Below are 25,522 nucleotides of genomic sequence, written 5' to 3'. Positions count from 1 at the left end.
AAATCTTCATTGATTTTGATTCTAGCTGTTGGTTTGTTGTATAGTGCTGCAAACGTGTCTATTATAGTTGTATGGAAGCCAGATTTTGAAAGTACTTTATATAAAAATGACCATCTCACTGATTCGAATGCAATCTCTGCGTCAGAAAGGCATCAATCTGGTTGTCACTGCTTGTCTGTGGTTGGGAATATAGTGATTTATAGTATTTTTGGAAGCACTGTTGGATTTTCTCCGGACAGGTTTCGATCTCGTTTGTTGCAGAGTTTGTTTTGTTTTTTTATTTCCTAGTATTTATTTCATCTATTTCTTTTTCAATTTTATAATCTTACTTTTGTTGTCATCTTTGGGAGACTTTGCATGTTCTTTCTGTAGTCTCTTCAAGTCCTCTTCTAATTTTTTGAGTTTTTCTTCACTAATTTTCTTATCATATGAGGAGATGGCTATTATTTTGCCCCTAATCACCGCTTTTAATGCATCCCAGAGAATGGGTGGGGTCACTTCTTCATTATCGTTATTTTCCAATAACAATTTCATTTCATTTTTTTAAATTTATCTTTAACAAATTGGGTTGTTCAGGGTGTTTAAATTCAGTCTCCAGAGAGTGGATTTCTTATTATTATTCAGATGGACTGACATGTAGATGGGACCATGATCTGAAATAGTACTAGGTCCTATTTCACAGTTATCCACCCTAAAAAGATCTCCTTTAAGCATAAAAAAGTGATCAATGCGTGAGTAGACATTGCGAGCGGACGAGTAATGTGAGTAATCTCGGCTCGTCGGGTTTATCTCTCTCTACACGTCCACAATCCCAATTTCACGCATCCAAGTATTTAATCTTCTGCTAATGTTTTTTGTGTCAGATTTCCCATTTGATGAGTCAATTTTCGGATTTAATCGGATGTTAAAATCTCTGCCACATATTAAAATCCCTTGACTTTTTGTTATCATTAAAATAACTACATGTTTATAGACGAACCAATCACTGCCCGGAGGGACATACGCATTAAGGAGACTTATCACTATACCTTCTATTTTGCCTATAACCATAACAAATCTGCCTTCCTTATCCTTATGTTCTGATATATGTTCATAATGTATAGCACTGGATATCAGAGTCACCACCTCTCTCCGCCTCCCCGAACCATGGGAAGAAAAGTAAACATGTTTAAATCCTGATTTATTCAATTTAGCATGTTCAGAGTCATTGAGGTGTGACTCCTGTAGGAAAGCTACTTGGATTTTATCTTTCTTTAATTTTGATAGGATTTTCCCCCTCTTAACTGGATTGAGTATTCCATTTATATTAAAGGATGCTATTTTTAAAGACCTGTTTTGCATCTACGTGTTTCCCCCCTCCATCTCACTCAAAAACCTGATGTGCTTCCCCCTCCCTGCAAGAACTGACAGAATGAATGAATGAACAACTAACATGTTAATAAACATCAAAGTAAACGCAAATTGTCCGTGTGACTCCCTATGTAGGGGTCTGTTAGACTGACCCTGTTGAGCCTTTCAAGGTGGCTCAAAGGGAAAAGTCTCCCTCTTCAGTCCGGAGGGAGAGGCCCTTACCTGCAACATTCGCCTAACGAAAAAAAAGAAAAAAGAAAAATCGAGTGAAACTAGCCCCTAACAAACCAGTCTTTTCAATAGTGGATCTCCACCGCTAATTACAGTCATAGTACAGTACAAAAGATTTCACAATTAACTCCAATATCCTCGATCTGTGGATTTGGTCCTTTAGGTCCCAGAGGGGGCCGATGATGGTCTCCTGAAAGCTCGAAGCTTCTCCTTGTAACTTGAATCCCGCCTGGCTGTGCCCTTCGTTGCTTGTCTGTCCACTCTCCTCCAGGACAGCCGCTGCACCTGCTCCATGAGCGTCTCTGGAGGTTTGATGGTTGTCACGGTGTGGCCTCTTTTCAGCAGGTCCTCTGATGCCTCCTCCACTGTATCATAGGTTTTGGTTCCGTCGTCGCGTCTCATGCACAGCCTGGCAGGGAAGAGGGTCTGAAACTGAACTTTATTTCCCTTCAGCACTTTGGGGATTTCTGTATAGTCTCTTCGGTTTTTGAGTATTAGAGGTGGGTAGTCGTGGTCCAGGTTTATGTGGGTTCCTTGCCAGGTGAACTCCTTCCTCTGCCATGATTTGCTTTTGTTTTAAAACTTAAAAAATTAATTACAATGGAGCGCGGCGGGGCATCCCCTGGCGGCCATGGTCCCAGTGAACGGTGGGCCTTTTCAATCTGCACGTCGGGCATGTCATCAGTCAGCTTGAGACCCTCTCGGAGTAAATTTTCCATGAATAAGACCATCTTTGTGAATCCTTCTCGGATCCCTCCCGCACTCCATAGATCGTTATGTTCTCGCATCTGGAGTGGCTTTCCAGATCCAGCAACTTGTCCTCCAGCTCGGTGTGCAGCTTTAGCATAGCCGTGATGACTTCTCCAGTGTTTTGGATCCTCTCCTCTGCTTTCCCAATTCGTCATTCCACTTCTTCCAGTCTCGTATTCACCTTACAACAATACAATTTCTTCTTTCATCGTCTCTAACTGTCCTTTATTTTCTTGGTGAAACCCTCTTAGTTTGTGCAGAATCAGATCCATGCCAGCCATGTCAATGCACTGCACCGTGTTGTATGCTAGCTTAAACCTGCTAATTGTTGCTGTGCCCCGTCTTTCTCACCCACTCGTCTTCGGACGAATTTTACTGCTCAAAGTAGTGATATGGCTCTTCTCCCCTTTCTCTATGCATTTGCAAAATGATTTACATGGTTTGTTTGGGGAGATTTCTCTAATTGCTCTGGTAGAACTGGGAGCTCTCTCGCTATGCGGCCATCTTAACGGTGTTTCGACCAGAAGTCCCGATGTTCAGCTTTTATCTGGATTTTGTTTTAAGAGAGGCAACAGCAGAAAATCGCATATCGAATAGATAGGAAGTGACAAAAGGAAGCAAAATCCTCACAGCCCTCTGACCAATGAGAGGATGCTCCCTCTCCACACAAATCCAGAACTCACTCAGTGTCTGTGACACAAACTTCAGTCTCAGGGAGGAGTCAAATGTTGCCTTAATGAACTGGTCCTCTTCAGCAGAGCTGAAGTCAGCAGGTGCTGCTGCATTGAAGGGATCTTTCAACCAGTCATACTGGGCACTGCTGGGAAGTATTTTTGGAAGAAACCTCCAAGTTAGGATATGTGCTTGCTTGACCGAGACATGGCAACAACCTTATGACTTTTCCCAACTCTACAAGTCCACGCCCCCTGGGTTTGTTTACACCTGTCAACCTTGTGGGTCCAGCCGTGGTGGAGGTCTCGCGATAATTCACCGCAAGAAGTGGAAAGTCCTACGGGCATCTGCTCCTACCTTCAACTCATTTGAATCGACAGTGTGTCAACTTTCTGGTCCTGTCTCTACCATCATTGCAACTGTTTACCACCCCCTAAAGCAAATAATAACTTCATCCATCACTTTGCTGCTCTACTTACCCACCTAGCCACACTTTTCCCCAAATGTAATTCTGCTGGGGGACTTCAACATACATATGGAAAATATCTACCTTTTACCCATGACTTTGCATCCTGTCTTGACATCTTTGGCTTCCAGCAGCACAATGACTTTCCCATTCACTCAAAGGGTCACATTTTGGATTTAGTTTTTTGTACTGGTCTCATTCCTTCCAACTGTATTGAAGATGAATTCCCTAAAACTGATCATTTGCGTCTGTCATTCAATGTCCAGCTCACTCTCTCCTCAACAAAGCCCCCCACGTGTCACCTCACTCCATAACATTAAGAATATTAATCCTGATGCACTTTCCGCTGGTATTAACTGCCTCCTAAACACTCACAATTCATCCAGTCTGTCTCCTTCTCCACCTCTGCCCCTTGGTTCACTTCCAAACTACAGCAGATGAAAGTCAAAGGTCAGCAGCTTGAGTGACTACAGGAAAACTGGTCTTGTTGTTCATAAAGATATGCACAAAAATCACATTTTTCATTATAAGGACTGCATTTCTCAAACTAAACTAAAACTTAACTACTACTCCAGCATAATATGTTCAAATAAGGTAATTCCAAGTCACAGTTTTCTCTTCTAAACAATATTTTCAGACCCCCGGCCTCTCTCCCACCCCACCTGTACTCAACTGGTTTCTGTAACTCCCTGATGTCCTTCAAACAAAAAATTCATCAGATCCACCTGCACCTGGGCTCAAGCTCCTCCCTCAGCTTCTCCCCTGAACCCTGTTTGACGTCTCACTCATTCTTCTTCTTTCAGCTCCCCTCTGACTCAGATGTCTCAGACTTTATCCTAAAGTTCAAGCCCTCCACCTGTCACTTAGATCCCCTCCCTACAGTTCTGGTGAAAGCCTGCCTCCCTTCTCTGTTCCCCCTCATCTCTGCCATCATCCACTCCTCACTCTCCACTGGAATTGTTCCTACACTCTTCAAAACTGCTGCCGTCACTCCAATGCTGAAAAAACCTGGTGCTTACCCTACTAATTATAATAATCTTCGTCCCATCTCCAATCTACCTTTCCACTCCAAAATCCTTGAAAAAACTGTTGCTTCGCAAATTCATTGCCATCTAACCCTTAACAACCTGTCCAACCAATTCCACTCAGGTTTCCGCCTGCTTCATAACACTGAATCTGTGCTGATCAAAATCACAAACGACCTACTCCTGGCAGCCGACTCTGGTCTACTCACTATTCTCATCCTGCAGTTTTCGATACCATCTCTCACACTATCCTCCTTAACAGATTAATCTCCATTGGTATTTCACACACAGCCTTTGACTGGTCTAAATCCTACCTCTCAGGACACACTCAGTTCATCCAACTCCAATCTTTCAGTTCTCACCCATCCCCCATCACCACTGCTGTTCTCTTCATCATCTACCTCCTTCCCCTTGGCAATATCTTACATAAACACAACATCCATTTTCATTGCTATGCGGATGACACCCAGCTCTACCTTTCCAGCAAACCCCATTCCACTCTCCCACCTTCCTCTCTCACTGACTGCTTCACTGAACTCAAATCATGGTTCTCCTCCAACTTCCTCAAACTTAACAGTGATAAAAATGAATTTCTTCGCATTGGTACTAAATCAACCCTTTCAAAAGCTGACAGTTTTTCCCTCACCATTGACCACTCCTCTGTAGGAGTGACATGGAGGAAACCCAGGTGAGCTAAAGCTGACCTGCCTCACCTGGTGTTACTGTCTCAGGAGAAGGCAGAGAAGATGGCGCCGGTGTGTGTACCTGGCCGCCTGCTGCTCCTACGGTATCTTGTTTTTTTAGTGTTCTCAACCCTTGTCATTACACAGATCAAGTCTCTGCTGGTGTACGATCGCCAATTCCTTTTAGATCTTAGACATAATGCCAGGACATTGGGTGCGTTTGAGCATGGTGGACAGAAAACTGTGCCCCCGCTTCTGGCGGGGATCCCGACTCACCTGTGTCGGGCCTTGGCTCTACCTCCTCGGCGGAAGCGTCTCCGCCGCCGCGGCAAACGCGGTGGTCGGCTGGTGAAGCTTAAAGCCTGGCTGGCAGGATCTTCGACCATCTCCCGGACAGAACTGGGATTAATCCATCCTTTCGTTGTGCCCCGGCGTTTTCTGGACCCCATCGGTGCCTGCCTTGTACCTGTCACCGGATCGTTTGCGGGACTCCAGCCTCGCCGCTCCTGCCCTCCTCGGCTTTCCCAGCGCGGGGTGAACCTCCGGCTCCTGAAGACGCTGCCACGGTCTCGCAGATCCACCGAACCGCAGCCCCCGGCGCCCGCCAGGATCGGCCTGGTGAACGCCAGATCTCTGGCGAACAAAACCTTTATTTTGAGGGATTTCTTCAACTCTCGCGGCCTGGATTTTCTCTGCGTGACAGAGACTTGGATCGGTCCCAGTGAGTGCAGTCCTCTGGTCGAACTTTTACCGTCCGGCTGTTCTTATTTTAACTCCCCGCGGACGTCAGGCCGTGGAGGAGGAACGGCGACTGTTTATAAAAATGATTTTAAATGTAGGCAGCGTGCCGTCTCATCCTCCTCTTCCAGTTTTGAGGCACATTCATTTGAGGTGGGCCGCTCTGATCCGGTGCTGTGTGCTGTCATCTACCGACCCCCCAAATACAACAAGGACTTTTTAAATGACTTCTCTGATCTGCTGGCTGAAATTATGCCCAAGTATGATCGTGTCCTCCTTGTTGGGGATTTTAACATTCATGTGTGTTGTCCTGACAAGCCGATGGTGAAGGACTTTTTAAGCCTCATTGACTCTTTTAATTTGGTGCAGTGTGTGTCTGGTCCCACACATGAACATGGACACACATTAGACCTTGTCCTCTCCCATGGTTTGTCTGTGTCCAACTTGGAAAATTGTGACAATGTGTTTTCTGATCATTTGCCTGTGGTGTTTGAAACTGCCTTTTCCTGCTCTGCAGTCAAATCTGCCGCTCCTGTTCGGAGCCGTCGGATTTTTAACCCTGCCACTGCTGGTCAGTTCTCCTCTGCTTTTAACCGACTGTGTGTTTCCTCTGGCTTACCATCTGCAAACACGGCAGAGCTAAATTCCTGGTTTCACTCCTCCTGCCGAACCATACTGGACTCTGTGGCTCCATTAAAAACGGTGCAGCTCAAAGTTAAACCTGAGCCATGGCTTAATGAGAAAACTCGCGCAGCTAGACAGGAGTGCCGAAAAGCTGAACGCAGGTGGAATAAGGACAAGCTGCAGGTCTCGTACCAAATCTTAAGAAACTGTTGGCGCTGCTACCAGAGCACTCTTAAGGAGGCCAAAAGACAATACCTGTCCAACCTTGTTGAATCTAATCACCACAACCTGCGTGTGCTATTTAAAACCATCGAGGCTGTTCTTAATCCCCCCCAGGTGTGCATAGAGGCATCCCCTAAAATGTGCAATAGTTTCCTGCAGTTTTTTATTGACAAGGTTTCTACTGCAAGGGCTCTCATCCCTACTCCTGCATCTGACCCCTCTGACCTTGTCCCTTGCTTGGCTGTATTTGATTTGTTTGAGCCTGTGTCTCTGAAGGCCTTAGAACATGTGGTTGACCGGATTAAACCATCAGGTTCTCCCTGTGACTCTATCCCGCCCCACTTTTTTAAAGATGTTTTCCCCAGTATAGGGCAGACGGTTCTGGCCATTATCAACAGCAGTCTGTCTTCTGGTGTTGTCCCCCAAAGTTTTAAACATGCTGTGGTGCAACCCCTTCTCAAGAAACACAGTCTTGACCCTGGTGTGCTAGCCAATTTTAGACCCATTTCCAAACTGCCTTTCATTTCAAAAATCCTGGAAAAAGTTATGTATACTCAATTGAAATCGTTTCTGGATGAGCACGAGGTCCTGGAGGTATTCCAGTCCGGATTTAAAACACTACATAGCACAGAGTCAGCTCTATTAAGAGTTTTTAATGATATCCTTTTGGCAAATGACTCTGGAGACTATGTAACCCTTCTACTCCTTGACTTAAGTTCAGCTTTTGATACCGTGGACCACAGCATTTTAGTGCATCGGTTGCAGCTAGTAGGCATCTCTGGTACCGCCTTGGACTGCTTCAGGTCCTACCTGGCAAACAGGACTATGTGCGTAAGCCTTGGTGGTTCTGAGTCCCGCTCTGCTCCGCTGTCATATGGGGTTCCACAGGGTTCAATTTTAGGGCCCCTGCTTTTCTCACTGTACTTGCTGCCCCCGGGTTCCATCCTGAGAAAACATGGTATCTCTTTTCATTGTTACGCTGATGATACCCAGATTTATATGCCACTGAAGAAGAAGGACGGGTTTTCCTTGAAACCACTTCTGTTATGTCTTGAAGACATTAAAGCCTGGATGTCTTTGAACTTTTTAAAATTTAATGAAAATAAAACAGAAGTGATGGTGTTCAGTCCCAGTGGCTCTTGTGAACCACTTCCTGTTGACTTGGGCCCCTTGCTGCCTTACAGGAAGCAAACAGTTACAAACCTGGGTTTTAAGATGGACAGTGATTTTAAACTTGACCGGCAAATCGGTGCAATAGTTAAGTCCAGCTTCTTTCACCTTAGGCAGCTGGCAAAGGTGAAGCCCTTCCTTGCACAAAAGCACTTTGAAACAGTAATCCACGCCTTCATTACATCGCGGCTGGATTACTGTAACGCACTTTATCTTGGAGTCAGCCAGTCCTCCCTGGCGCGTCCTGACTGGAACGCGTAAGAGGGAGCACATTACTCCCATTTTAGCCTCTCTCCACTGGCTGCCTGTGCACTTTAGAGTCCATTTTAAGATTCTTTTATTTGTTTTTAAATCCTTAAATGGTCTCGCCCCGCCTTACCTCTCTGAGCTGCTCCGCCCATACACTCCTGCCCGGTGCCTCAGGTCAGCTGATCAGCTGCTCCTGGAGTTACCAAGGGCCAAACGGAAGCTCAGAGGGGATAGAGCCTTCTCTGTTGCTGGTCCTAAATTGTGGAATGACCTCCCGTTATGTATTAGACAAGCCCCTTCACTGTCCGTTTTTAAAAAACGTCTTAAGACCCATTTTTATTCCTTGGCTTTTAATCCAGCATGAGACTCTGTTTCTGTTTTTGCTTTAATATTATTTTAACATTGTTTTATCGTTTATTATTGTTTTTATATTGTTCTTTGTTTTATATGTCTTATTTCATGTCCTATTTTATGTACAGCACTTTGTGTCAGCTGCAGCTGTTTTTAAAGGGCTTTATAAATAAAATTGAGTTGAGTTGAGTTGAGCTGTATCCCCCTCCCCTTGGGTTAAGAGTCTCGGTGTCATCCTTGACAGCACATTATCTTTACAATCACATATCATTAACATCACCCTGTCTGCATATTTCCATCTACGCAACATCAATTGCCTCCACCCCTCCTTCTCTCCCCACTCCACTGCCATACTTGTACACAGCCTAGTCACCTCCCGCACTGATTACTGTAACTCTCTTCTCTTTGGCCTATGTCACAAATACCTACATAAACTTCAACTGCTCCTGTACTCTGCAGCTTGGATAATCACCAGAACCCCCTCCATTCACCACATTACCCTTGGTCAAACTCCGCATAGACTTCAAAATCCCCTTGTTTGATGTTCAACGCCCTCCATAACTTTTCCCCTCCTGTTTGAACTCCTCCACATGGCCACCCCTTCCCGTTCCCTCAGATCTGCCTCCTCTGTCCACCTCTCTGTCCCTCCCGCCTGCCTCGTCACAAGGGGGAGCAGGGCTTTCAGCTACTCTGCCCTCTGACTCTGGAAGTCACTGCCACCAGACATCAGGAACCTGGACTCTCTCCCCTTCTTCAAATCAAGACTAAAAACTCACCTTTTCAGAACTGCATACCCCACTTCATTGTTCACATCGTCCTTTTCTGTCTTTTTTTTCTCTTACTGTTTCTTTTTAAATATGTATTGTACGGTGTTCCTCGAGTGCCCAGAGAGGTGCCTTTAAACAAAATGTATTATTATTATTATCATTATTATCATTATTATTATTATTATTATTTTTTTTTTCAATATTATTATTATTATGTGCTGATCTTGTCTGCCAGGTGAGGAAGGTGCTTATCTCTGCCTTGAAGTTGGAGATTTACGTCATTCAGCTTTCCAAATATGTCACTTAGATAGGCCAGTTTCATCAGAAATTGTTGTTTGTCTCTTGACAGCAGGCTCACAAGTTTTTGTGAAGCTGGAGCAGAAAAATACCGCTTTAGCTGCTTGGATGGCATGGCTCCGTGTCCTTCTTTGTTGGCGGAGCTCACGTTAGCCACACCTGGCCTGCTATCATCATCAACAGTAGCCCCATTCACATCGGCTTTTGGATGCGGCTTTATCGCGCTTTTCCCCACCTCCGTCTCAGTGTGAATCTCTTGGAAGTGGCGAGGGGTGAAATTTCGCTCTGGCCCTGATATGCCTCTGGAAGTACTATCATGGCCGTATTATTGGAGAACCGAACCAGTGTGAACGGATAAGCAGGCTTTGCGTATAGAGGGTGTGTTGATTGGACGTTCAGTCACTCAAATTACGACACAGGTCCTTCACTCAACTTAATACAGGGAAATGTCCCACAAAGCAACGTTACAGTGCCAAACTAAAGTAAAGTAGTAACTGTAACTGTCTTTGGCAACTTATATAACGAAAAAAATACCACAGCTGTAAATGGAGAAGCTTCTGTCCTCCTGCCTCTCATACCAACTCTTCGTCACATTTCTGCCCGAAAAACAGCGTCTGTCACCAGCAAAAAACTTTGTTTGTAATGAAAATAAATCACTGTGACAGTCAGCCATCCAGACCGAGACATCAGTGAACTTTCCCCTAGAAAACAGCCTCTGTCCCGCAAGTGAGACAGAGGCTATATGTGGCTTTAAAATATATTTCATGGCTTGTTATTATGTTGTAAACCTAAAAAAGAATTCTTGTAAGGTTTGAAAAAGAATGACCTTGAAAGGAACATTTCTGGTTCACCTGTCTATAAAGGCAGGAACACACCCGCCCAACCGTTGGACGTCTGAAGTGTTTGGGGAGACTCGAATGAGGTTGGGAAAAAATATGTTTGGTGTGTTCAGCTGCCTTGGAAGCTTTTGGAGCCGCGTGGACGTTGTTGGCTCCGATTCAGCATGCGAAGTCTGAGGAAGAGGGCTGTCGGACGTCTGAGCCATGGATTCTCTGAGTGGTTGCGTGCCAGCTGAATGGCCGTTCTGATTGGTGGTGTGCTAGCGAATCAGCGCGGTGTGTGGGAGTGCGGAATACTGTGTGCGCTTTGTTTTTCTATGCACTCCGTTCCGTCATTCCCCGTTTTCATGCTTTGCACTACTGGCATGAGACCAGTTGTCATGTCCGTTCAGGACAAATTAATTTGTGTTTGCTTGGTAATGCCTTGCTGCATGTTTAGTATGCAGCTGTTTTTATCTGAAATAGTTAAGTTTCGTTTTGAAAGTAAAGAGAGTTGCGTGCATAAGCCTCGTTTACAACTCACAACACAAGTGCCACCCGCTTACTGCATCTCGTGCAAGTGCAGAATGTACACGCTACTGTGGAGTAGGCAGCGCGTCGAAGTGGTGCGTTTCAATGCAACTTTTCTGCCAAACGGGCGAGACAAGAGGCAACAGAGTGGTCGGAGAGTGGTCGGATAAGGCAGTTGGATGGGCAGTGTGTGGGGGCCTTAAGAAATGAAGGACAGAAGAGTGAGAGAACAATGGCGTAGAGAAAGAGTCTGAGAATAGATACAGAGTGCTGTATGTATTGTGTTATTTACATTATATTTTAGGGGTATTATATTATATTTAATATATTTTAGGGATGGAACGGTTCACAAAATCCACGGTTTGGTTCATATCACGGTTTTGTGGTCACGGTTTTAAGTTCAATTCGGTATACACTGATTGTTAGGAAAATCAATTATGTTTTGTATAGTCAGGGTAAAACTGAAAGAATGAGGCACTCTGACATTTGCTACATCATTGTGACAGTCTTAAGTTAAAAGTAGGTAGATTCTGGCACTGCAGGAGAGGTGATATTGCTAGTTTCAACATGCTTTTCATTTATTTGGCAAATAATATTATCTTTAACAAATGCTAAGTACAAATAGTTACTCACTGTCACTAATGTAATGTAATGTAGTGGGCAGTCACAGTCAGAAAACTTGCAGTAGCCCTGAAGTAGAGCTGGTAAATATGGTTCCTTTTAAGGATTCAAGTCATTATGTGTCACTCACTAAACTGAACTGGGTTGTGCAAGTCACTTGAGTCACTTGAGTCAGTATTGCCTAATCACCATGGAAACTCAGTCCTAACCACTAATGTAGTAAAAAACACAATGCAATAAAGCATTATATACATGATTGGAAAAATAAAGGAGTACTAAGTACTAAGGTAGGAATGGTGTAAATGGATAAAGTTCCCAAATAGAGATAATAATAGCCTACTTACAATGTACTACTTAATATTTTATATAATTTTTACATATAAATCATTTTATTTTGCAAAAATCGATCAACCTAATATCATTTTATTATGCTATCTATACAACAAACCTACAGTCACCTCTGGCTACCTGCAGAACATTGTGTAACATTATGTTATTTCGGAAGTGGAAGAATGGCTTCTGTTGCACACTGACAGGTGCTTTTCATGCTGGCTGGAGGAAGTCTAACCCAGCTCAGTTAGGAAACCTGCAGCTCTGGAGTGTACACACTTCACCTCATTAGGAAATGAGAGAAAGTTGTTGTGCATGCCTATGAACCGAACGGTACACATGCACCCCGAACCATGACAAGTGCACCGAACGGGACAGATTTCTTGGATGAACTGTTCGACCCCTAACACACACACACATATATATATATATATATATATATATATATATATATATATATATATGTGTGTGTGTGTGTGTGTGTGTGTGTGTGTGTGTGTGTGTGTGTGTGTGTGTGTGTGTGTGTGTGTGTGTGAGCGTGTGTGTGTTTGTGTTTATTTCCATGATTATATTCACATAGAAGATAATTACCTCCCAGTGGCTGAAGACCAACTGTGGACTGGCCAATCCACTGGTCCTCTTGCGGATCTCGTCAGCAAATCCAAAGCTCTCAGCCACAGGCAGAATGGCCTTGATAATGAACATCTCTGTCCCTTCCTTCATCTCTTCATGGAGGACGCGACCCTCTCGCTTCCCAATTACACCATATACTCGGCCTGACACAGAGAGAGACACAGGGTCAGAACACACCAAGTAAAATAATAACAATAATACGAATAACAATAATAATAATTTGATCTTTAAAGCACTTATCTTAACATTAGAATGTTATTACATGTGTCATAGATATATGAATGAAACTAAATAAGAAAAATTAAGAAACTTTGAAACTAAAATGTTTTAAATTATTATTCAAAAACAGGTAATGTTTTTGAGTGTCTAATCTGGTCTCAGGGATTCCTCAGAGAGGGGCTCTGAAGGCAAAAGTCCAGTGGCCCTTCATCACCAGCCTTGACTTAGGCGCAACTAACAAGGGTAGGGTGGAGGATCTTAGGTATCGATCTGGAATACTGTGAGTCAGTAGCTCCACAAAATTAATAGAGGCCAGACTATGCTGGGATTTAAAGGATTTTACACACAGCAGAACACACAACAGATTCCCTGGAAGATGTTTAATAGTAATCATGTTCGAGATGAGGGCATTTTATCAAACTTCAAACTAAGTTTCAAACTATAACCCAACTGGTACTGATTTATTAAAGACTTATACACTGACAGCATGCTGTCTAAAATCACAATACCAGGAAATAACTTGAAAATGGGCATGGAAAGCAGAGTGGACCATAGACACAGTTCCGAACATACTACATCGTGTTTCGTCGTTCTTCAGCAATGGAATTGCCTTTTGGTAACACTTAAGGATGGGGAAGGACACAGAATTAGACAAGACATAGACATTCACTAAAAGGTCGACGATGCGTGCACAATTTAGTGGCTGTACTCTACCAACTACCTTTTGTTTCCTCTATGGTGGTAGCAAAAACATTTAAGTCTGCTCTCATGAGCCTCCTACATGCCACAAAGAAAAAATAATTGTTTCTGAGTTACTTCAACATACAACAGGTATTGGTATGACTCAAACAGCCAGACAAAAAAAAAAATAAGGAGATTTATTTTTCGGTAAAGCATCAGCCTGCTCTGACTCGGCTGACAAAGCAATACTTTGTGTAGTGAGCTGATGAAGCTACTAGCAAGCCTGGGGTTATTGTTTACCAACACATTAAATGGCATTTCAAGCCTCATTTTCATCCTAATGACTCTCAGTGGACAACAATTTAAGGAATGTTGTGGAGCATTACTCCATACCGAGATCTGCCGTCTGGCCTGTTCTGCCGCTGAAATGACAAACATGGAACATACTGCTGTAGTAATTTATTAATTTATTAGGTTAGGTTTCCTAAGACACAAACTGTGTCTCCATATCTTGGCCGGACTTCCAAAAGGAACATAAGTAAATCCACTGGTCATGACTGAATTTCCATCCATCATCACCTTAGATCACATCTGGAGGAGTTTTTCCTCAGAAAAAAGGGGACTTTCTTTCACATATAGGGCCCAAAACAAGAAGGACGGTTTTGCCAAAACAGGAAGCCACTAGAAGCAGGCAATGGTTGCATCTTCGGAGTGCAGAGTTTGTGAACATGGATACAAACCCTTCAGACATCCCATCACTGGCTAAGGAAATACAGTCTTAGAGCTCTCATTAAAAGACAGGCTGCCTGGACTCTTAAGGTGTGTGTATGACAGTGAAATGAAAAGAAGATCATGATACAGAGGAAAATGTGTTCCTAAAAGTCTAAGTTCTGAAGTGTATATATTGTGATTTTAAACAGGTTTTCCTCATTGTTCCCCATGCTGCTAGCATTGAATACACTGAAATATAATAAAAATACTGTATTTCATATAAATGTGATGTTCCTTTATTTTTTTTTAATTGTGTGTGTGTGTGTGTGTGTGTGTGTGTGTGTGTGTATGTGTGTGTGTAAGGGGGCTGTAGCCAAAGTTTACAATGGTAAAATTGTGGATCCCTCAAGAAAAGTTTGGGAACCACTGCTTTAGGGGACTCAGCAGTGACTGGTAAGATGCTCGTACATGCAGGGCCTGGGTTTATTGACTAACAAGGTAAGCAAGCTGGCTCAGAGCTTTCTTAAATATTACACATTCTCCAAATGTTCAATTACATTACATTTAGGGTATTTCGAGATTTTTGGGATTCTCCAAACAAGAGTCCCTGCTGTGATAAATACAAGCTTCACATTCAAAACCAAGAGATCCACAGAGAATGCCATCCCCACTGCCCTCCACTCAGTCTTCACACATTTTTAAAATAATGCCTATATCAACATACTGTTTTTTGATTTCTGTTCAGCATTCAATACCAGCTCCTCACACCAGCTCAACCCCCTGTTCATGCTGTACCCCCATAACTGCACTCCAAGAACTCGGTTAAAGTGTATGACATTACTACAGAGTTCTGGGAGTCTATATTTGCAAGAAATCAACAGCAGAGTGGTTTACAGAGAACAATCTACTACTCACTGCCAATGTAACCAAGGAGCTGATTTATTTTAGAAATAAGAAGACACACAAATTCAGTGGAGCTGAGGTGGAGCAAATGAACAGTTTTATGTTTCTGGGAATCAGCATCCCAGATCACATATTTCCACCCTGTTAAAGAAAGCTCAGAAACACCTTCTCTATGAAACTTAAGAAGGCTACATTCTGGAAACAAGTTCTCATCTTTTACAGAGAAGCAACAGAACGCATCCTGAATAGAAACTGCACAAATTGTCAGGGTTTGTGCACAGCCCTGGACAGAAAGGCTCAATAATGGGTGATTAATATTTTTGGAGCCCATTTACAGAGTATAAGTGTTATTGGTGAGTTGAGGTATTTGCAAAGAGCCCAAAGTATAATAAAAGACTACACCCACCCCAGCAACAGCCAGTTCACATTGCTAGGAAGAGATACAGAAGTAACCGCTGCCAACCCACCAGACAATGGAGCAGATTCTTTCATCAGACTGTGAGGATCCTTAACTGAATATAACATTTATTTACATGTTATATTCTACAAGTGAAGCCTTGTTATACAATCTTGTGTTTTATTTACTTTTATTTTGATATTTTGAAGGAAATTGGAAAACCAGACTACACCTGTCAGTTGTCGAAGAATTTATCTGTCTGCTTAGCTGCAGAACAATGCTCACTTACCGAGGACCTCAGCGGTGGCCATGATTTCGCAGGTATACATGGCAGCCATGAGTCTCTGGGGCTGAACCAGGAAAGCGTGACGGCAGGCCTCCTTCATGGCAGCGATCAGCTGGCCTGAGACTGGCCCATAGCAGTCTGTAGATGCAGCCTCTGGCCTGGGTTTGGCCTGGCTCAGACCTGCTGCCATTCCTTCCATCGGTGGAGATATCTTTGTGCTTCTTTCCATGTTGCTGTCTACTGAAGTCTCATTGGATATGGAGTCTTCCTCCAAGGAGTCCTGATGTTGTGACAAGGCTGAGGACTGAATATCCCACCTCTCCACAGAAAAGCAAACTCCCATCAGGGGCTCCTCACACATGGGCCCTGACAGAGTTGCCAGCTGGAAGCCACTGACAATGCTGTTATCAAAGTCCCGTATAGCAGTGGTCTGAGCTCCAGACTCACCAGCTTTGTGTACCGTAGCCAGACACTGCCACAGCGAGGGCCGCTGGTAGCCCTCAACATTATTCAGCAAAATGTTGGGACCATATCTGAAAGCAAGGCAGTGACATGGTGACAACCAGTTAAGAGGGTACGACAAATGTGTTCTCACAAAAGATAAAGGACTTTCTTAACACAACACCCAATGTCAAGTAAAAATTAGTGCGAATGGTTATGTGTTTTGAGATGGGAAAAAATTATATACTTCTGCATTTACTTAAAATTGGCATAAATTAACAGATGATTTGGCTACTTGGAGACAACCTGTAAACACCAACAGACATACTATCATCATTAAGGGTGTCACCATTTTGATTTTAAATCGAAATCGACCGAAATTAAGTCATAATCTCGAACTTGAATTAAAAAATGGAATCGCCCATGCTGCAACACCCCCATGTCACGTCTGGTCAGCTTTCCAAGTGGAAAAAAACACACACGTGTTGAAGTGCTGCGAGTCAACCTCCTCAGACTGAGCTACTGGTTAAACGAGTAGCTATTAGCTACAGCCAACCAAATGATAGCATGGTGTTACACCATTCCAGTGTGGAAATATTTTGGATTTCCGTTCACATTGTTGACAAAAAAGCCATAGTTTGCAAGCTCTGCAGAAACTAGATGGGAGGTTAGTTTCCAAGTGACTGAAGATAAGTTATTGTTACATTATGTTGTTAATAAATGTTTTTAATTTGACAATGTAGTGTGGTACATTGTGAACAAGGGTCAGATATTATATTGCATAAAAGTCTAGTCTAAAAATGGCATAGCAACCTGTGCTTTAAAAAAAATAAATAAATGTAAAAATCGAGAATCGAATTGAACCATGACCTTAGAATTGAAAATGTAATTGAATCGAGGATTTGGAGAATGGTGACACCCCTAACCATCATGTAAGTTCTTATAGCAAATGTTTTTGCAAATAATTCCTTTTTTCAAGATAAAGCAGACAAGAGAGTGATGTTAGCATTTATTTGGAGACATGTTGGTTTCATTTGCTGCTAAATGCTCCATTACATTTACTGGCTAGCCTGTATTTTCTGTTTGGTGCTAGGCAGTCCGTTCACAGTGACTTTTTTTGCATAATTTTAGTTGCCTGCTGCTAGAAATTAGGTTGATGAGAGACTGAATCAAAATAGTATGTGGGCCATAACATGGAAGAACTGAGCTGAAAGGGGCTACAATGCTGTATAGAGTTGAGGGGAACTACAGAGTTTGTGATAATTCTGTGTGTGTATTTGTTCATCGCCATGACCAACAGCATGCATATTAACCATTACAATAGTTTCAAGTTAAATTCTCATTTATAAACTATATATTGAGGCAGGAAACTGACTAATTAGGTTTTGTTGTTTTCAGCTACTTGTTTGATTACCTTTAATATTTAAATAAAGACTGGTTGATGTTTGACACACAAAATGTTGTAAAGTGACTGTTACAATCTTACAATTGCTCAAATGGCAAACTCAGTAAAATATTTAGGGATTCGCTTGATACCTGTTGAAAAAGGGTAAAGTTATTGGAAAACAACTGTAAATAAAAACTAGAGATGGACAGTGGTGAAACTTTTTTTTTCACTTCAAAATAATAACTTACATGGGGATGTCGTGTGTATGAATATTACAATATTTGTCTTTTGGATCTGAAATTCCCTCCCTCTGTTTCCTTGAGATTGTTTCAGGGCTGAGCAGCCATAGAAGGATGGTAATTTGAAAAGAACATTTGAATGAAATTAATCGGCAATGCTCACGTTACTTAAGCCTCATTTTTGTGACATTTGATTGTTAGAATGTTTTCTTGTGCAGCACAAGGATTTGGTCTGCCATCACTTACATTAGAAGAGCATTAGGAAGGGATCTCTTAATAGCCAATATAAAGAGCTATGATTAAAGCAAAAAAAAAAAATTAAGTACAAATGGGCACCTGACTCTTTGATTAAGACATGAAAAAATGTGAACCTACTCTTTATACTGAATTTATCAAATCAAGCGTAAACAAGGTAGAAGTGCTGAATTTGCATCAACAGCAAACATTTCAGCCGCAAAATAAATAAGTAAATAAATAAATAAGATTAAAGTCCTGCTCCTCAGAAGGCTTTGTCTTTGTTCTACAGTAGAGGCAATAAAAGCAAAACAAGGTAAATGTAAACTGTCTTCTTATTGTTGAAATAATGTTTACTCTGAACCATGTCGATGTTACTATAAATCGATTTTAGATAAGTATTGTGAATTTGAACCAGACCTTCGAGGCCCAAAGGACCAGATTTGCTCCACAGCGTTTCTCCACTTCCTCCCAGGCAACAAGCATTCCAGCTGGGCCTTGAGTCCAGCGATAGCCTCCAGGGTCCGAAGGCTGACGTCCAGACTCTTACCCTCCCTCAAAGACATGTTAAGCTGCTCCAGAGTCCGTATCAGCTCTGTGCTACTCTCCAACAGATCGGTCGCTTCTGACAGGATAAACAACATTGACATGGTTTCATGGAATGGTGACATTAAAGGGATATTCCAGTGCAAGTTTAATCCGTGGTCTAACACACCATGACACCGAGAGATCAAGTTTTCTGACCAATGAACACTGTAACTACATAGTTGAGGAGCTCTTTACCCTTAAAGGGATATTCCGATGTAAGTTTAATCCATGTTCTAACACAACGTGACACCGAGTAAGACCACCCCCCCCGGAAGATCAAGTTGTCTGACCGCTAGCTTATGTAGTTTTAACAACCTCAGAAAAGACCACACGATAACAATACACTGCAGTATATGCCTCCAACCGAGAAACCGCTATCAAAAAGCCACTCATAGCCTTTTTGATGGCGGTTTCTTGGTTGGAGCCATAGACTGGATGACATCAGTAGTAATACCTGGTCGGGAGTCATCCGAGGTCATTGACTGCCTGTGACTGTCTGACTGTATGCCTCATTATTCTAATTCATGTGACTCATTGCGTATCGCCCCTCACTATGATGGCAGGACCTAGTGGTGTGGTAAGTCAGAACAGCTATGCAAACATTTACATTTAGATATGGATGTCACATCAAACCAGCCTTTTTGATGTTTAACCAGGTCTTACCCTTTGGTAGCGGGATCGCCCGGACACTCACAGTGGCCAATCTGTTGGGAGTGGTGAGGGTGACCAGACCACTTGGGTCCACATGTAGAGTGTCAGATGAACGGCCCTGAGAGGCCTGTTCTTTCACCTTTTAAGACATACGACATACATCACAGTCACTTCAAAACAAAAACTGTAAAGACATCATCTCCTGTCTACCATCTCCAAGCAAAGACCTAGAAGACACAAAATGCTTGCTATAGAAAACACAGAAGCTTTCAAGAACTGCTTATATTTTGACATGGACTTCAATTAAGTTACTGTGGGGTTGACTCACCTGGTGAATGATAGCTACTTTCTGCTGCTTGCCCAGGTCTTCATTCACCATGTCCACTTTTGGAGGGCGTACAACTGTTTCTCTAAATGGAATGATGGGCTTGGATGCGCTGATCTCAATTTTAGCAAACCTTTAAATAGATGCAGGAAAATCCTGTTACTTATACCAATGACAGATAATGATGTCTGCATTATTCACAATCAGCTTCATGCCAGTTTGACATTCTTCTCCATTACTTTTATATTAAAACATAACAAAATTAAGATATAACCTTAGAGCTGACAATTACATAATTTTTTTATGAAACAAGAGCATTGTCTCAAAAATAATATCTTTGGGTTTTGAATTATCAGTCATCTGTAACTTGAATTTGAATACATCACCTTAAACAAAAGAAAAACAATTAATCCATTGATCAAGAAAATAATCGACAAATTAATCTATAATGAAAATAATAATTCGCTGCAGCCCTGAGGTAACATGTTGCCAAATAACAGTAAACAAAAACTCTATTTACTACTATTGGTTTTAGAAAAATAAAGGTTTTGACCTGAAGATGGAAAGCTAAGGATGACTAAAGTTAGTCATCAATTCATTTTGAGGGGAACATGAATGTCTGTGGAATGGCAATCCATCCAGTATTTTTCAAACATTTCACATACAAAAAAGATACTGCATACATCATCACTAAATTTAAATTAACTCTTGTCCAAAGACTTGTGCGTCTGCTAGTTTTTTTCAAAATCTTGTCAATTGTTGTTGAGATGCTGACAGAAAAACTAGCTGTGGCCAACACAAAGCCTACTTCATAAAGGTAAAAGTCACTATTTCAGATATATGAGATGATTTGACTTTTTTTCCCCCAACATTAAAGGGCTGAAAGTCATACAGTGCTAAACTGAATACATTTCACCTTTCATGATTCATGTCCTTGCTGTGTCTCTGCCTTAAATTCATCTTGAAGGGGTCACAGTTTATAAACAACGTAAACCAAAGTAGGACATAATCCATGTGGGATCCTGTAAATAGTACTCCTAACAATAACATATATAGAGGAGGGCTTCAAAACCTCTGCTTCGAGCCACTGATAATCTGGCACTGGACTGTTCAAACCATTTGCAGACTCATGCAGGCTTTTGTGTCTACATCATTTCATTACATTATCAGCTGTTAGCCAAGTGTCTCTAAAAAATTGGAGTGGAAAATCAAAAGAAAATGAATAAAAAAAATCAAATAATAATCAAATAATTGCCTCATTTAATTTGGATGGTGGTTGGCTCTGCTGCTGCCCTGCTGATTGAGTCTTACTATCATCATCATTATCATCCTTATTTTTATTATTATTATATTTTAGTATCATTAATATTAATATCTCAATTAGTAAAACTGTTGCTACTACTGTGACTGATATATTCCTCTCCTCTTGTCTCTCTCACACCTTCTCTCGCCCTCCCTCCCCTCTTCAGCCCACCTCCCTCCCTCCTTCAGGTATTAGGTCAGTCTGGCAGGATTATGCTTCAACCTGCATGGTTTTATTAACCTGCATATTAACACACTTTTCTCCAAGTCTCTTTAACTTTATTTTTGTTTTATGTCCTTGTAAACTGTTTTACTTCTAACTCTATCTACTATTAAAAAGCATGTTAGCTTTCCATACTGGATTTAACAACCACAGCAATTAGGCTGTCTGTCTGTATTATAGGCTTACTGAATAACACAGACTCTTTGTGGCTGACCCAAGGGTCATTAGGTCATTCCAAAAAAGATGTATGTGTTTATATTTGTGTTGGTGTGGACACAGGACTGAGATTATGTAACTGACAAACATAGATGCAAAGCCAGACAGACAGATACATGCTCAACTAATCTAGCAAGCAGCAACAGCAGCAGCTGCAGAAAGGTTAGAAGGGTCTCAACAGACCAGAAGACAGATAATCTCAGTCACTTAACACCCCTGTCACCAACATGTTTTCACCCTCTCTCACTCAGTAAATTCTGTTTAAAAAGGAGTCAAAAACCCTATTACGTGTGGCAGGCAGCAATTTTCAGTAAAAGCTCTGATGATGCCACCGTACACCACCTGTTCAAATAAAATTCCAATTGAAATGTTGTGAATGAAACTGTTTGCCAGTATGTTCACCATAAAAAAACTCATCGGGTGATATGTCAACTGTTGAGGTAAAGCATTTTACCTTGACCTGCATTGATAAAGCATTGGGGATGTACAATCTAACAATGGCCAATACATTAATGGCTGATGAATGAGTAAGATTAATAACTGTTGCTGTTCTAACAACACATGCCTGTGAAAATATGGCTCTACCTGAAACCCAATGACTACAAAGGTTAGAAAACCAAGTCAGTATAGCTGCTTTGGATCAAGAATCGGCACAATTTATCGGTCAATTACATTACTAAGCATTACATTACTCAACATGACAGCCTCTGAATACTTGGCATCTGACCCAGTTCTCTGAGAGAGAGAGAGAGAGAGAGAGAGAGAGAGATAATCTATTTAGAGTATGGAGCTGTGATGTCCCAGTCTCGTGCCCACTTGAGAGCTGAGCAGCGCTGACCTCATTCTGAGCGTGACACACTGCAGGTCAGGCTGATTGCCACTGATGTCACAAAGGGCTCAGACTGCCATCAGCCAGCCAGCATGCCAAACGATCTATAACCAACCAATGAGCTGGCCAATCAAGCTAGTCAGTTAGGCAGCCAATCAGCAACTTTATAAACAAGTCAACCAGCGAAAAACATGTCTGACAGGACATCAAGTCTATTCACAAACAAACAAGCCAACAAACCAAGCAGCAAGCCAAAGTCATTCATCTAACCACTCAGGAAGTCACTCTGTAATCTGTATAGCTGGCAAGCAGGCCAACCCCTGTCCTCCTTTGACGTCTCTGTTCAGAGCTGTCTGACCTGGCTCTAAGCATAGCCCCCGCATTACACATGGCCTCCTTTCTTCAGGTGGAAGCTCACAAATACAGTGCAACAGGCAGCAGAGTGGAATTCTCATCCATTTAACCAACACTGACATGACAGCCAGGGGCTTACTCCTAAATCAATCCTGAGACCGCAGAAAGAACCAATTCGTTTAAGTAAACAGAATCATTTGTGTGATTTTTTTTTTTTTTTCAATTATGGCCCCCTTATGTAAAAAGAAGTCAAAATATCAAAATATTTAAAGCATCTTTCAATTGAATTCATACCAACACAAAGTCTGGTAGAACCTTTTCTGTGCTTTTCTTTTTACCAGGGTGGGGATGTGTGATGACCATGACAGGCTCTCTGTGATGTTTATTCTCAGGAACCTAAAACTGTTTCACCTCAGTGGATAGTTAAGAACATATTTATGAACCATTTTACAAGGTTGCAATTTGTCAGCAGGAAACAGCTCAATTAACTCATGTAGCTGACATTAGCGTAATTAGCTAGATAGCTACTGATGATACAATCTGCTAGCAACAGCTGTCATTTCAGCATAGAAAATGGGCAATCATCAGTTTGAAATGAAAAACATCTTTTGTCTACCTCTTTGTTAAGTTTTATTTGAAACATTATAGGTTTAAATGTCAGTAGGAGATCACAGCCTCATAGAGTGTTACAGCAGACTTTATATAAGCGTGTTCATCTGTATGTGCAGAAATACACAAGCACCAGCCATATAGAGAGACATGTTTGGTCTTGTTCTGCCCACACCTGCCTGCTGCAAGATATCTCTTTCCTTCTACTGGCACTCTATTCCTCCTTTCTGCACTGTTATGCTCTACTCTTTTGGACTTGAAAGTGTTTTGTTTCCTCTCTGAAATACACTTGATTTTAACCCAATGAAATACGTTCTTGGGCTTCTTTAATGCTTGATGTCAGACTGCTCACAGAAACAAGACTTTAATCATTGCCATGTAATAATGAACACTATCCACAGACAAAACATGTTTCATTGCTCTTTAGTTTATAGATATGTTGTGTGTGTTTACAGTGAGGTGGCTGGTGGTGAGGTGAATCACCAAATACCAGGCAGGCACATACAGTTGTGGTGAAAAGTTTACATACACTTGTAAAGAACATGTATATCACAGCAGTCTTCAGTTCCATTGATTTGCCATTTTTTCTGTGATTGAAGGAGTTGAACACAAACTATTTTGTTCACTCATTAAGTTTGGTTTAGTATTGAATTTATTATAGATTTTCTGAAAATGTGACCAAATCTGCTGGATCATAATATAGTTTTTCTAATATTTGGTTATTTTGGCCATGTTCACCTCAGTTAGGTCCTTTTGATAGCCATCAAGCCACAAGCTTCTGGTAAATCCTCTAGATGAATGTTTAACCATTCCCCTTGACAGAATCGAAGAAGTTCAACAACATTTGTTGGCTTCCTGGCACAGTCACGTGTTCTTAATGGGGTTCAAGTCAGGACTTTGGGAAGGCAATTCCAAACCTTCAATTCTAGCCTGATTTTGCCATTCCTTTCCCATTCCTTTGAGTTTGGGATCATTGTCCTGTTGGAACCCCCAACTGTACACAAAACCTAATCTTCTACTGATGATTTAAGGTTTTCCTGAAGAACCTGAAGATAATCCTCCATCTTCATCATTCCATTTACTTTTTTTAGAGCAGCAGATCCACTGGCAGCAGAACATCCCCACAGCATAATAAAACCAGCACCATGCTTGACAATAGGTCTTCGTGGGGTAGAAGGCCTCACCGTCTCTCCACCAAATGTATAGCTACTCATCGTGGCCAAACAACTACTTTTTGTTCCATGTGTTCTGGCCATATATACAGGTGATACTTCCATAACAAACACACATAAAAAAACATTTGGGACAAGAATTTAGCCTTATATTGCAGCTGTATCTGAATGTTATTGGAGCCAACACAAGATGCACTTGGGCAAAACTGCAATATTCATCAAGTGATGCAACAGTGCCTTGAAAAGTGTTGTTTGTTGTTTGTTGCTGTTGTTTGTCTGTGCAATGACTGCTACAAAAACAACCGATCTGTTTTGGGCAAGAGGCTGACTACCACAGTCTCTTGTGTCTATATCAGGCAGCATTATGACACCACTGGTTCTGAGAAAGAACTGATTTATTATTTGTATGCTAATAAAATGTTGAACCCAACAGATTTCAAAATGTACATGAACATGAATTTAATTGAATGGATTTCATTTCCAGATAGATTTTGATTGAATCAATCAAAAAAATGAAATTCCCAGAACTGTTTTTGTTCAGTTTTCACTCCCTTTTTGTTTGCTGGCTGATATTATAGTCACTGCATTACTCAACGAGGCAGGTGATATTGTATTTTCATAATAAGGTAAAATACTCTGACGTGACTTAATTGGTTATGTCTATGGTACTATCCCACTTTGAAATTATGCTTGGTTATGGTGTTGTCATGGCTTGGTAGGATACTTCTTATGAAAAGAAAATTGATTGGCTGACTGTAAGTTTTTTCTTTTGACCAGCTCCATCTGTACAAGTGAGAAGATGTCTTTGTTGGGCAGTAGATGGTCCAGAGATCCTTGAGGGGAATTTTTAACAATCAGGCTTTTCACATGCTCCTACTCATACAAACTGAGTTATCTGGATTAGTTAGACCAGGGCATATCTCCCAAAGAGACTGTCTTCATGAATAAATAGATGGCATCAATAAACTGATGAATACATGCTTTTCACGTGCCAAAATCTTGCTGCCTAGGACATAAAAAAAACCCTGATGATTCAATGTACAAGCAATCAGTGGGATAAGTACACTGCTTAACAACTACAAAAACGTGTTAACCTCTTCCTCAGAGTCACTAAAGAGAGTCATGCTAGTTCCATATAAGATGGGGCACAGTACTTTGACATGTTACATAAATGACAGATGTATTCCCCTTTAATCAATACTCAGGGTTTTACAATGCTAACATATG

The 25,522-nt window shown here is 41.7% G+C and overlaps 1 protein-coding gene across 2 annotated transcripts in view; it reads right to left on the bottom strand.

The window, feature by feature from the left end:
- efl1 (elongation factor like GTPase 1) overlaps positions 1 to 25,522 on the bottom strand; it is a 114,767-nt gene that overhangs the window by 9,466 nt on the left and 79,779 nt on the right. For both annotated transcript variants that reach the window (XM_037095730.1, XM_037095731.1), the window contains exons 18-22: positions 19,594 to 19,723; positions 19,278 to 19,404; positions 18,447 to 18,651; positions 15,729 to 16,258; positions 12,487 to 12,671 (exon numbers count right to left, since the gene is read on the bottom strand). In XM_037095730.1, coding sequence (XP_036951625.1) covers positions 12,487 to 12,671; positions 15,729 to 16,258; positions 18,447 to 18,651; positions 19,278 to 19,404; positions 19,594 to 19,723 — 1,177 coding nt within the window. The remainder of the gene's footprint in view (positions 1 to 12,486; positions 12,672 to 15,728; positions 16,259 to 18,446; positions 18,652 to 19,277; positions 19,405 to 19,593; positions 19,724 to 25,522) is intronic.

This window comes from Acanthopagrus latus, chromosome 4 (assembly GCF_904848185.1).
Source record: "Acanthopagrus latus isolate v.2019 chromosome 4, fAcaLat1.1, whole genome shotgun sequence".
Classification (NCBI taxonomy): domain Eukaryota; kingdom Metazoa; phylum Chordata; class Actinopteri; order Spariformes; family Sparidae; genus Acanthopagrus; species Acanthopagrus latus.
The sequence above is the reverse complement of the archived record's forward strand: the minus strand, read 5'-3'. Positions and strand labels throughout refer to the sequence as shown.